Source organism: Belonocnema kinseyi, chromosome 2, assembly GCF_010883055.1.
Source record: "Belonocnema kinseyi isolate 2016_QV_RU_SX_M_011 chromosome 2, B_treatae_v1, whole genome shotgun sequence".
NCBI lineage: Eukaryota > Metazoa > Arthropoda > Insecta > Hymenoptera > Cynipidae > Belonocnema > Belonocnema kinseyi.
In genome coordinates, this window is record NC_046658.1 from 69,546,486 (window position 1) to 69,560,657 (window position 14,172).

General features: G+C 28.8%; 2 protein-coding genes across 3 annotated transcripts in view; one reads left to right on the plus strand and one right to left on the minus strand.

Moving 5' to 3' along the window:
* LOC117168466 (probable beta-hexosaminidase fdl) overlaps positions 1 to 14,172 on the plus strand; it is a 92,681-nt gene that overhangs the window by 34,600 nt on the left and 43,909 nt on the right. For both annotated transcript variants that reach the window (XM_033354141.1, XM_033354142.1), the window contains exon 2: positions 13,742 to 13,800. The gene's annotated coding sequence lies outside the window, so the exon portion shown is untranslated. The remainder of the gene's footprint in view (positions 1 to 13,741; positions 13,801 to 14,172) is intronic.
* Positions 4,905 to 14,172, minus strand: part of LOC117168468 — a 13,689-nt gene continuing 4,421 nt past the window's right edge. The window contains exons 2-4 of the mRNA XM_033354144.1: positions 13,123 to 13,679; positions 8,868 to 9,024; positions 4,905 to 5,729 (exon numbers count right to left, since the gene is read on the minus strand). Of these exons, the coding sequence (XP_033210035.1) occupies positions 5,436 to 5,729; positions 8,868 to 9,024; positions 13,123 to 13,304 (633 nt within the window). The 5' untranslated portion in view covers positions 13,305 to 13,679 and the 3' untranslated portion in view covers positions 4,905 to 5,435. The remainder of the gene's footprint in view (positions 5,730 to 8,867; positions 9,025 to 13,122; positions 13,680 to 14,172) is intronic.

The window sequence follows — 14,172 nt, forward strand, 5'->3', positions numbered from 1 at the left end:
AAGGTTATTTGAAGGCAACCACCGACACTGGGCTGAAAGCGAGAGTTTGGTGTGTGTCAAAAAATTAGATTTGACGATTTAGATAAATAGAAAACTCTTTGTGAGGAAGCAAAATCAACACATGATTTTCAGTTCCAGAATAAGTACTGGAAAAAAGTATGTTTCATGTCGGAAAAAGGGATTTAAACCGTGTTGCTTAGGAATGTTGACAATATTGAAGGTAAAAATAAATAAATAAGATTTTAATTTAGGTTAAATTAATTTTGAGTTGTTTGTTTACTAGAAACTATAGAAGTGACACAGCATGCTTCTGGCGGTCGTTTGTAGTTTTTCATTATGAGCTCACAGCTGCTCGATGTCTTTTACGACGCTCTGCACGGCTTCTCGTAATTAGGGCCATGCTTGTGTAACAGTCTTGTTATTTTTAGGATAGAATCTGTATCACGAATAACGCAGATAAGGAATCTCTGCACATTTACCGCAGTTTTCACCCAAAATCAGACTTCCGAACAAATATTATGGGAAAATCAGTATAACCCTATTATGATTGTCCTATAACTTTTTTGCATTTATGGAAAAGTCATGATTTATCATTATATGGTAAATGATAATAGAATAATTAGCATTGAAATAAAAAATACAAAAGTATTGAAGGATTTAATGTAAAAAGTAGAATAGCTACAAAGGAAGGATTTATTTTGGACCACTCATAATCTCTTATGGAAGTATACAAAAATAGCGATTCTGGGCAAATAACGTTGGCATAGCGAAAGGCAGTGAATTCTCTTGATATGTTTAAAATCTCTTGAAATTTCATTGAAATCCCTTGGTACCTATGGAAGTATTTTTAAATCCATTAAAATCTTTGAAATATGTTTAAATCCGTATAAATCCCTTGAAAATTTTTTATCCCCTTTAAAATACCTTTGAAATCTTTGAAATAGTTAGAAATCTGTAGAAATTAGTCTTCTAAAATCCCGTCCAGTATAATAAATTAAATGTATTACACGAAATTATCAACAACAAAAAACACTGAAATTTTGTGAGATTCTTTTAAATTCCTAGAAATATTTAGAAACCCTGTAACATTCGTTGATAACCCTTGCATTTATTTAAATCTCTTACAATTCTTTGTAATCTTCAAAAATAAATTTAAATCTTTAAAACTATTTGAAAGGCGTTTATTTTTTCATATCCTTTCAGATAATTAAAATTGAAAAAAACCGTAAATCTTGTTCATTCTTTGTCAAATAAGGATTTCATGTGATGATAGCGCACTGTGACAAATGATTTTAAGTTAAATTATTTTTTAATTAAAAGCTTCATAAAATTTAAGAAGCTTTGAAATTTACAGTAGTGAAATTAGAAATTAACAAAAAAATGGATGAATTTAAAATTTGTTTAAAGGTTGAAAATTGAAGGCACTTTATTATTTTGTTTTTCTGTTATACTTTTCTTCATAATTATTATTATCTCAGCACTTCTGTTGCAGGTGAAATAATTCAAATTGCTAATGAAACGATTTATTTTCTGACAGAAATCACCGAAGTATACACTTTCAACATTTATTGCTTCTAAGGAACATAAAATTTCACTTAAAATCGCATTAACTGCATTTCAAGATCTACCTGCTTTTGAAAATTTCCAAACATTAATAATTTCATGAATGAAATTCTCGTCTCTTCGCTTGGAAGAGAATAATTTTTCACTGTATAACGAAATGTCGTATAAGGTTCTTGAAAAATGTCAAAGACCTGAAAGTCTTTGTGGGGCCCAAGAAGATAAAGGAATATTTTGAAAAGAGTTCTTTGTTGAAGTTTCTTAAGATCCGTTTGTATTTGAATTTCACAGGTCGTTTGCATATTCCTTTTTATCCATGAACCATGCAGAACCAGTTTTTAATAAATAAGTAAATGACTACACAAATTTATCATTCATATTCTTCAAATTATTTTTTATTTACAATATAACATTTTTTTAAATTGGGCTATGATTGATTAAAATGAGGGAATGAGAACTTTTTATACAGATGAAAATATTTATATGATATTTTTATGATGTTTAGTTAATACAGACTTTCTTTAAAATATAGAGTAAAAACACATAAAGTTACTGGACGTTTCTTGTTGAGTCTCATATTTTCTTCTGTTAAAATTTGTGTTAGTTAATTATGTAACCATATCAATTTATTCACATTAAGAAAATTGTTTTTAAATGAAACTGCGTGCTAGTTTTATAAAAATCAAACAATCTGATGCGATCATTTTTCTACTTCATTTAAAAATATTTTGGGTTAATAGTAAAAAAATATTTCATATGAATAATAACATAATAACCAATAATGTAATTAATGAGAATTTGTTCTTCTTAATAATTATGTGTTTGGAAAATCAAAGTTATAACGTTTTTGGAATAAAAATCAATCTATATCTTCTTTTCGATATATGTTATACAAATTTTCATCTAGAGGTGCTTTTTTAATAAAAATTTTTTTAATATAATTTGTTTGATGATAGATGCACAGCAGTGCGGCAATTGCAGGAAGTTAAATTAAAATCACTAAACAAGTTGAAATTCTGTATGTATATCAGCAGATAAGTGTGAATCAGCTGCTTTCCTCTTTACCGACGATTGGAATACTGAATATCTTTTACCATAAGTAGAGTTCTCCTTTTTTTAACTTTAAAGTAAAGAAATGTATCCTATCCAATCTCATCATGCAATGCTAAATAGTCTTTTTATGGATATTAACTTCTTTTTATTAAGAACAGATACATCTAACCACTACTGTGATAACTTCATTTTTGTTCGATTATATCTCAATCCAGGGACTGAGAGTAAAGGGTTTTGCTCACTTTGGGTTTTATTCACTGAACCGACGAAAAAGGGCCCGTTAGGTTTTACTCTTCTCAAGATCCGAAAATATTTACTGCAGGAAGAAAGTGATTCCATCCCGAGTGGACTTTGCCTCCTTCGCAATCACTCAGAAACAGATGGGTTGCGACAGCAACTGGTTAAGTTTGAATCCCGAGCAAAACAGGTACAGAGGATTGGATCTTTAGTTTGTGTACTGATAAAAAAAAGTACCCGGGATTCCATCTTTGAAAGATCGAAACCTCCAGAATTCTGGAAGGTTTTGCTCCCGATGGTAACTTAACCGAAGATACTGTCAAACGATCCCGAAGGGAGCGCATGCCATCCGAAAGAGTTAGGTTTTGAACCTACTCTCCGCTCTCTGGACTTTTACTCTCTGTATATGCAATATTATTTTAATCTCTGAGATTCTGTTTTTGAAATCAGAATAAAAGCTACTTCATAGTAATTTAGCAATTTCACGCTAATTTCAAATTATATTATGCGCGTTTAAAACACAACTATATAATATACATTATTATTTGTTTATGAGACAATATTAAAGTAATTTATTAATCAATTAATAATATATGATGTATTAATAAATAGGTAAATTTGTGAATAATTAATGTTTAATTACAATTATAATTGAATAGAAATTTGTTGATATTGATATGAATATTGAATAATATAAAATTAATAACATTCAGAATTTTATTTTTTAATTAATTACTGTTTGTTAGCGATTTTATCATTTTTTCAATTCTATCATTTGTTTAGATTATATTTTCAAATCTATTTTTTTTCTAAAATTCAATTTCTTAAACGATTTTATTTTTCAACCCCTTTTATTTGTTGAACAATCATTTAAGTTTGTTAAACATTTTATTTTTTCTAATAAATTTATTTTTGAAAAATTTAACTTATTAAACAATTTTTTTATATCTTATTTTTAAAATATCTGATTTAGCAATTTCATTTATTGTCATTGCTTAAATAATAATTAATTAACTAAGGGAATACTAATAATTGACGATAAAAGTATTCTAACTATAATTCAAATAAATTTGTTTGAAATTTAATTTTTAATTTTATGGTCCAAATATCTATAGCTTTTATTTCAACAATTATTTTGTTCAAAATTTGTAATTAAAAAAAGAATTGATTTTCCTAATTTAATTCTTTAACCAATTCCAGTTTTTAAACAATTGTTTTTCAATATTTCATTTCTTATACCTTTTCGATTCTTTATCAATTTTATTGTTTAACCATTTTATGTTTTCTTTGAATTTATTTTTTCAACAAGTGACTGTTTATCAAAATTCGAAAAAATATTGTATGTGGTGCCATCGAGTAAAGTTTCGTTCCAAAAGATTCATCAGAAACGGCACATTCTGACTCACTAAGAGATCGATCTCTTGAGAAACAGCAAAGGGATTTTACTCTTAGGATTTAGCTCCCTAGAAGATTCAAATCCTATAGAGAGACAGTAAGTCCGATCTTTCCAGTCTTTCGATCTTATACTGATTCCATCCATACCGGAGTGGGGGCAGAGATCGTTCAGTGAAGAATTACTCTTCTCGGGATTCGTTCCAGGCACCAACGTGCCTGCTTGAATCTTTTCCCCAATTGTTTGCGGAGGGATGACTCCGGCCATGAGCATCACTTTCGGCTCATTCGGGATTCACTCTCAGTCCCTGATATCTCTACGTTGAAATGTTCGGTTGAACAATTTTCTAGACTTCTCAAGGCTCTGTTTGCTACTTTATCGACCATTGATAATATTTTTGTTAATTGGCTAATTGATACATTTTCCTTACTTTTAAGGTTTAATTTTTATATAAACATTTCTTTTAAATACTTTTCATCAAAAGGTTAAGATTTCTTTAACAAAAACTGTTTTATGAAATGTAAAATTAAATATAAATAATAAAATAAAAAAATGTGAAAGAGCTAAATTAGTATTCGATACAAAGCTCATTTTTCTTATTAAAAATAATACAGGAAAACTGAATACTTTTCATTTAATTACAGACAACTCATTCGAGTGTAATAAAAGCATATATTGTTAAATTTGCATAATCCTTAAACGGACTATGTACAGAGTGTATGCACTACAAGCGTACAAAACGAAATCCGTTAAGTACCGCAAAGCGTCCTCGTTGTATAAAATATGTATCCTGAGTAAAAGTTTCTAAATGCTCTTCTGTAATAATTATTCGCCCAGGAAAATCAAAAGATTGCACTTTTTTAAAGCATCACTACTAAATCTCCCAATAAAAATTTAACTGATGTAAAGATTTGGAAACACCAAATCAAATTTAACTCCACATTTAGAAAAGGAAGATCAACTCTAATTATTGGGAATCTTTCTCATGTATGCGCGCTTTTGATAAGCTCCCGACTTTTTCGAAAATCTGGGAATTTCGAAACCATTAACTTCTTGCAGGATACGTAAACAATTCAGTATCTTTTCATTTTCAAGCCTCGTCTCGCAGATCAGCAGCTTTTCTGGAAGCTTCAAGTTTCAGGACAGAGCCAAAATTTCTTTTTGGTAGAAGTAATTCTCATAAATTTTGAATTTAGACATAACCGCTCGCTTCAAGTTTCAAAGCAGCTTCATAAGAAGGTAGACCCTCATCGTCGTTATTAGTGTCCTCTTTATTTTTAATGCGACCTGTCTCAGATTCCGGTAATACCGGAAGTATGTTTCCGAGACTTCTGGGTGACTCCTTCTTATCACTTGGAGAGGGTAAACTTGGGGGGTTAAAAATTAGGCTTTCGTAAGCTGGAGGCGGTCCCGGTGTCACAGGACGGGGCAGCGATGATAAGGTGCCTTCTTCCGTTGTGGTTAAACCTGCCCCTCGCTCGTAACACTGGAAAGAAGGTATAAGGAAAATTGGTTAATATTTTTATATAGCTTTGATAATTTGCGTAATTCATTCCTTAAAAGAAGTATACGGTTTGGAATAAACACAAAGTCAAATATGGCTTGTAAGTCAAAAGTTTATTTGTTCAAATTGACAAGAAACTTGAAACCAGCTGTGGATTCGATTTTCGGTATTTCCACTTTATTTTTTATTTATTAATTGTATGGTGCTCATTTGATGATCACTTTGCTTCGTCATTATGATTAATTAGCAAATAATTACATTTTCTTCTTCATATAGAGGAAGTGAAAATACAAAATACAAGTGGGTCGGTCAATTCATCAGCAATCAATCAATATTTTTTATTCTTACATAAAAAATTGATTTTTAAATATTATAAATGGCCATCACTTCCATACTCTTTACTAAAATGTTTTAATATTATAAATAAATTAGAAGCTTGTGTTAGTAAAGTTATATTTTTTGATTTTAACGTGCGTTAGTATTTTTAATTTACTACACATTTTTTCCAAATTTTAAGTTTAAGAAATTCCAAAATTTTTAAAAAATGAGCGTTCTATTCAAAGTTTTAAAAAATAATATAAATTTGGATAAGAAATCATGTCATGAAATGATCTGCAATTAAAAATATTTCTTTATAACATTATTAAACATTATGAATTGACCCATTATTATTTAATACAATTATTTTCGGAGTATCAAATACGGGTGAAATGCAGAGAATGTTCAGGGTACAGGTGAAAATGGGAGAGGTGTGGCATCGTATCTCTAATACGTATATTTAACAGAGACAGAAATTAATTTAAATATTCTCAGTGTTAAATATTTTAAGGAAGGCTACGTGTCAAGGTTTAGCTAATTGAAATACAAATTACCTAGAATTTATGATTTAAAATATGTATAGATATGCTGACAATGATTTTGAAAGGCATTTCGTTTGTACGAAGATTGACAAATCTTGTCTTTGAAATTTGATGGATCTCTACGTTAAAAACCAACACTTGAGTCTGAAATCTTAATTTCGAAACATTTTATTTTAACGTTTATTTTTTTCAATATACGAAGAAGTAGTAATTTGCTCAAATGTTGCACTTTACAGACGCGTAAATTATCAGAAATTGGAATCTGTAGAACCATACATTAGGGAATTCCAGTTTTGAAGAATTTAATTGAAAAAATTCGATTTTAATTTTCAGTTATGTTGTAAATTGGTCCCATTTAATCATTACGTTTTAATTCATTTAAGCCCTGCTATTGAAAGAATTGGTTTAAGGAAATATTTTCCGAAGAAAAAGAGCGTGGTAATTAATATTCTAATCTCATTTTCTTCGAATTCATTTTTCTGGCATGGTATTTTCAATTATTCGAAATGAAAATATTGAGATCAAACGACCTCCTATTTGAGGAGGTGAAACCGTATACAAGAAGAAGCTGAACTGTATACAAGATGATCCATAATCAGAGCTAAACTAGCATTATTGTGGACATATCTTGAAGGTAATATGTACCTCTAGCCTTTTGAAGATTAGATTTACGTTAATGATAACGTGGAAAAACCTCGACCTAAACTGAGAAAGGGAACTAAGGTAGACTCAGAAAAACAGTTGCTTACGCTATTTCTAAATTAAATATTCATGAAATCGTTATTAATATTTCTTAAGTCCAACCTTGTCTGTCCCTTGGGTATATCCTATCTACAGTTTATTTATAGTTGGAAAGCTAAAAGTAAACACAGTCGTTTTAGTCAGACAACCTCCATGGGAAATTGTACTTTAAACTTTAATTTGAAGTTATTTCTGTTCTATGAATAAAAATTCGCTTATAAGATTCGTTACCTCCAAAAATAAAAATAATTCTACTGTTCAAAAATATATATAAATACATACTTAATATTTTCTACCCTTTTTTCATATTTTTAGCTGTCTCCTTATTGTTTAATTTTTTTAATATATTGAGGCAATCAGAATTGTGTAACTTTTAGGACCCGTATTTTAAACTTTTTTTAAATTCATTTATTTAAAAACATAAAAAGAATAAATGAACAAAACGAATCTTTTACGTGAATCTAACATTCTTAAGTAGGAGGAATGCTCGTTAGTCAGAAGATACCACCGATATTTACAAAAGCCTTGTTTATTCGAAGTCAAAGTAACGCTTGAATGGGGAATATTGCGTTAATATTCAACAGAGCAAGGGACAAGATTATATCTCGAGAGCAGCGAAACATGCACAAAGTGTCGATAGGGAGCTGAATAAAGATTCACTTTTTGCCACCCTCTGTTGATGGTTACTAACCCAGAATGGTAACACTCCTCACAAGATTATTAGAGTCCAAAACCTCATTTTTTATGCTTGATTCATGGCCACAAAAATGGAAAAAAGTGGCACATAATTTATCAACTTCTAAGAAATAGGATTATATACAGAAATTATAAAATAGAACTTAGAGGCGAACTAAATCTCTTTCAAAACTACTGCCTTTTATACAAATAAGTATATTTTGAACAGCAGATTTGAATTATTACACATTTTATTAAGGAAATGATATTTAACTGTTAATCAAGAAAGATACTATAAAGTTAGGGACATTTCATTTTATTTCGCCGAAGTCGGTTGCAGGCTATTTAAAAAATTAAAGTTTATACTTAACTATAATAAAATGCAATATTTTATAAACTGATTCATCACGTAAATTTAGCATACGTATGCCTACATTTTTATTTAAAAAACGCATAGATTCTAAGATTGAACAAACAAAAACTTTGTTAATTCAAACAAATATTTTTCGGAGCCTGCCTATAATTGTAAAAAAAATTATTTTCAAATAATGTAATAAAAGAAGCTTGGTTGTGCAAAATACAGATAACCAACATTTTTCCGAACATCTTTTTATTGCATAAAAAATCTTAAAAAATCAAATTCGCGTTACGTTGAATGTTTAATTTTAAAGATTTAATGTAAATATCTGAAAATTTTAATTCATGCTTCCAACTTGGCATTTTCAATGATAGTTGGCAATGATTTTGGAATGGGATTGGTTGGCAATGATTTTGGAATGGGATTGAGTAATGAGTTAAAAGTTTAAAAATTGAAAGTCTGCAATATTTTAAAATGGTTGCTTACCATAGCATGAGAATCCATCGTAAAAACTTCAAGACTATGAACATCTGGCTCAGCGCGCCAGTATTGAGAATACTCCTGCGGTCGATGCTTTCGTACATTTCTATGACAGCAGTAGCAAACCAGTACGACGATGATAATGACACCGCTCAGCATGGCTCTATAAAAATGGTAGAAAGGATCGTTAAAAATATTAATTTCGAAAAATCAATAATTCAGACTTGTACAATCTACACCGAACATCTTTATTTATAAGATTCATGAATATTGTAATGAAATGAATTGCTGTGGGGACACGGGAAGACGGTGCTAAGCAGGACATGTTTTTAGATTTTTCTCAATAAATCCGACTTAATAGAGATTAAATAAGTATGAATTTCCCGTAAAAATTCAGAACTTTCTATAAAAATCATTCTATAGCAAAAAACAACAATTTTATGTTGATTAAAATTGTAGATACATTTTTTATTATTGTTCTATATAGTAGGTGACGTAAACATCCAAAAAATTACAAGTAAAGTTTTGAAAGTGCAACAACGAAACTGATCTAAACAATTTCTAGAAGAAAATTTCATATTTATTTTAAAGAAAACAATGACAAATGTTTCCGATTTTTATTCATAAAAAGATAAATGAAATTGTAACTATCAAATTATGAGTGGCCCAGTTTTCCAATGCAACGTGTCACGGTTAGCCCCGGCTTACGGCATCTCACGTGTCGTTTTCACTCTTCTAATGATAAAAAAATGTTTCGGTAACTAATTTGTTCAAAATTATTCATTTGTGGAGAGATTTTTATTTTATTTTTACTAAAGTAAGCAGTACTGTAATTTATTCTTATTGAGTTTTTAAATTAAATCAATGACAATTTATGCTGTAAAATTTAAGATTATGCTATTCTTCACATTTTTTATTTTACTACCAAACTTTTTAAATTAAAATGTTTTAATTTAGAAATCTCTTGAATTTATATTTTATTTTGTTCCATTGAAAGGTTCAAATTTGAAGTTGAACAATGTTAAAAGTTTAAATATAAAATCATTCAGTTTCATTTATCTTTATTGCGTATTTATTTTTGCTTATCTGTGAAATATAAAATTACAAGATGTACTGATTTCGCGTCTGACAATATTTGCTGTGTTATGTTAGTTTTAATACATATATGTAGCAAGTATATTAAACTCATATTCACGAAATGCTAAACACTCCCCAGGTGAACATTTCACGAATATTCGAGCCTACTAAAGTTTACGAGTATTGACGCGATAAGTAAAGGTCGTTTTATATTCTAACTTTCGTGTATAGAGTGACATTTCGCAAAATATCTAGTCAAAAGTAACTTAAAATAGAAATAAATAAATAGTTATTGCTACTTGGTAAAGTATTAAACTTAAAATACATTCTTTTTGATTGCGTTCATCATAAATTTTGAAATGGAAGTGGAAAGCTCTAATCCGTCCTTCTGTTTTAATTCAATTATCTCGTTTACCGAACTGAAAGATATAGTCAGGTAGGAGGACGTCAAAGAATTTTCAGATCTTTAGCGGATCTCGGAAGCGATTAATGTCCGCCATTCATGTGAGTCAAATTAAATTTTGAGCCTGCTTTAGTAAGTGAGTGTATCATACTTTGCAGCCTAATGAATCTCTTTAACTAAAAGGTTTCAAAATTTCTGTTACACGAAACAAAAATAAAGAAATCGAGTAAAAAGTTACAAAAAATGCTTTAAACTAAATTCACCTACTATTTTTACATTCTTTTTCATTCTTTCTGGACTTGTATCACTCAACTCAATATGTGGATATGTAATCCAAAGAAGACTTTTTTGCTTGTGTATAGAAAATGAGAGAAGGAACAAAATTTTGAGGGACAAGTGTGCAAATCCTTGATTATTCAAGAGGCAAGGAATTTGGGGTATTCACACGGTTCTAAAGTATCAGGTCGAGACCCTAGATTCTGGAAGTACACTCGCAACACGTCCGCTTTTCCTAAAGAAAGTCTCGTGCTTTGTGGCGAAACAGTGCTTATGGCTGAAAAATCAAAAAAAGAGGAAAACTTGAGTTAAATTCAGGCTTTTTAAAGAACCCGAAAAACCTGGAAAATGTATGGAATTCATGAAAATAAAATTAAGAATTCAATGAATAAATTTGGGCAACCATCATAAAATGCTCCTTTTGTAATTTAAAAAAAGCTCCCCTTTAAAAATATTATTTTCCTTTATAAAAAATTATTTGGACAAAAATAAAAAAGACGAAAGAAAAAACAATTTTAAAATAAAATTAAAAAATTTGTTAGGGGATCTTTTTTCAAATTACAATAGGCGCATTTTATGGTGGTTGTCGAAATTTGGTTATTGTATTCTTGGTTTTGTTTTAGGATTTCTATATATTAACTTGATTATTGCACGTTAAATAGGATTTGGAATTTTATTTAAATCGAATTTAAATTTATTAAATTCTAATATATGTAAAGTCCTCAAATTTAAAAAATGAATATAGGAATTGATTAAGATATGTTCTAACGATTTGAATAAGTGCGGATCGAACTCGGTGCAAAAAAGTCGCAACATTTCTAATAATGATTATATTCACCACGCAATTAAAAAGACTCAAAACAATAATTTTTATGAATAATGCTAAAATTTATTAAACTATAATACATAATGATTTTAAAAAGATGTTCATACGAATGTACAAATTTTGGAAATTTTGACACAATTCTATAAAATATCTGAACAATTTAACCCTCGTAGGATAGGTCTGTTAGACCCAGTTTCAATCCACGAAATGGCTGTATTTTCAAAATGTGCCTCCATATTTTTTTTTAATATCTTAAAAACTAATCAACTTAGCAAACTTTAATTTACAAGTCTATCCTATAAGGATTATTTGGATAGTCTATATTTGTCTATAATATATTGCCTTCAACTTGGGTTTATTATACGCAGTTTTATTATCTTTTGTGCTATTTCGTGGAAAAAGTTTTATGTTAATGTTACAAAGTTTAAAGAACTTTAGCAAAATCTCAAAATATAGACGTATAGATCATTTCTGCCAGCTGTGTACAAGAATTTTGCTGGAAATTATATTGCAAATAATACAATTTCTTAAAATGAACTAATTTGTGTTTAAATTTTAAATCACATTTTTTTAATTTGTACTAGAAATGTCATGGAATTTTGAAATCCGACTTCTCTAACTCCTGTTTATTGACAAAAAATGCAGTGGCATAAAAAACGATCTGTATTTTATGTTTATTTTAAAATACGTATAATGATCAATATAGTAGAATTTGAAGCGCTTGCAACCTTATTGAACGTTGTCCTATAATTTTATTAAAAAATCTAATGTTAAACATCGTCTCAATTTTCAAATTTCAAAATTGTTACGAATTTAAAAATTCTTTCAATTTCAGTGCTTGAAATTCGGAATTTTGTCGATTTGGGTTAAGAAAATAATAAATCTTTAAAGCTCAAAATTCAAAGCTTTTAATATTGGAAACTCTATATTCAAAAAGTAGACTTCAACAGATTCAGTGCTTTTAACTTGAAATTGTTTCATTACATGAGACATCGCCAGTTTTCCAAATTTAGCTTATTCCGCTCTCAATATTAAATTTTCTAACTTTGATTCGATTCAACTTTTTAATTTTTGTCCTTAATTACATTGCAATTTTTATTTTCTATGCTTCAATATTTTAAATTACCAGCCTTGAAATTACAAATATTTTAATTTGAGGCAGAAGCAAATTTAAAATACTTTAATTGGAAACTTTAGAATTAGAAGCAATTTTATTTAAATTTAAAAAATCTTTAAATACCTTATATTGTTACATGTTTAAAATTGCAGGCTTTTGAGTATTTCTGATTATGTTCAATTCCGAGCGCTATTAAATTAAAGTTCGTTATTACTAGAGCTGTGTAATTTTTAACATTTTTGAGAATTTTTTGAATTCTACTTAAAAAATCATTCAATTTTGAATAATAAACTGGAAACTTTAAAATTAATATTGATTTTCGTACCTCTCTACAACACAAATGTAATATTCAGTATTATGGATTTTCTATTAAAGCTTAGTATCAGTAATGTAAACTAATGTATAATTTCACATTAATTTTACATTATCTTGTTTAAGTTGGCGAAAATTAAATGATTGAGTGTTAATAAATCATTTAATAAAGACGTTTATTGATTATTTTTGATGCTATTATTCTTTAGTCTATTATACAAAATTTGAATTATTAAAATATATTGCTTACCCTCCTAGAAGAATGTTTACATTTCCATGAAGATCAGTTTCGAAACGACCAGATCTTCCATTCCCACTAGAGGACATATTATATCCCTGAAGAATATAGCCTGTACCAGAACCACTCGAATTATTCGAATAATATTGCGATGTTTGTACTGCTGTCAAAACTGCAATTCTCTTCATTGACATTTTAAAATTGAAGAAATTCCCTCCTTTCTTGATTCTTTTAAATATATTCTATATGTTTAGTTTTCTTATAGTCTTTGATCTTTACTTCATTTATATTTATTTAATTACTTTATTCCTAAATAATTTATCTTATTTTTCGTATTGTTCGAAGTGTATTAAACAATAAATGTCAGCGTTTCTTTTTAATATCTATCAGTAATTAATACCTTAAATTCTTTTTTTACAATTAAATTTGTCTTTCTATAATAAAATTATTTTAGATGGACGAATCACAGCCTATTTATTGAGTGGAGGAAGTAGAGTACGTGATAGTGTACCAAATGTTTCTTGGAATTGTCTTAGAGCCTTAAATTAGATTTAAGTCGTCTCTTGAATCTGAAACCGAAATAATGAATCCATTATTACATTTTGTAAACAAAAACTTTTTTTAATTTCAGGTCTTACAGGAGTAAAAGATTTTGGATGAGGCAACTCGCAGAATTGTCAGAATTGACTGGTGAGTAAAATTGTTTTTTTATTTAAATATTAATACTTTAAAACCATCCCAAGTTACTTTATTTATTTGAACCTATCATGATGTTTTCCAGCTTACGCGTATTTTATGTTTTTGAATCCAAGCGAAAAACACTCATGAATATTAATATGTTCGATCGGGTTTGAAAACAGGCTGTTATTGTTCGTTGGAAAAACGAAGAGCAATTTCAAATGCTTTCAGATGAAAGAGATTATGTTGCTTATATCAATTCGGTACGTTTTTGATTTTTTCGTTTCATTTTAATCTCTTGATAGCATGCCGGGATATAGTTCTAGAACCTAGAATAGTATAGGTTTTCTTCCACATTTCCTTGTTAGGTTTGGCGTGGGCAAT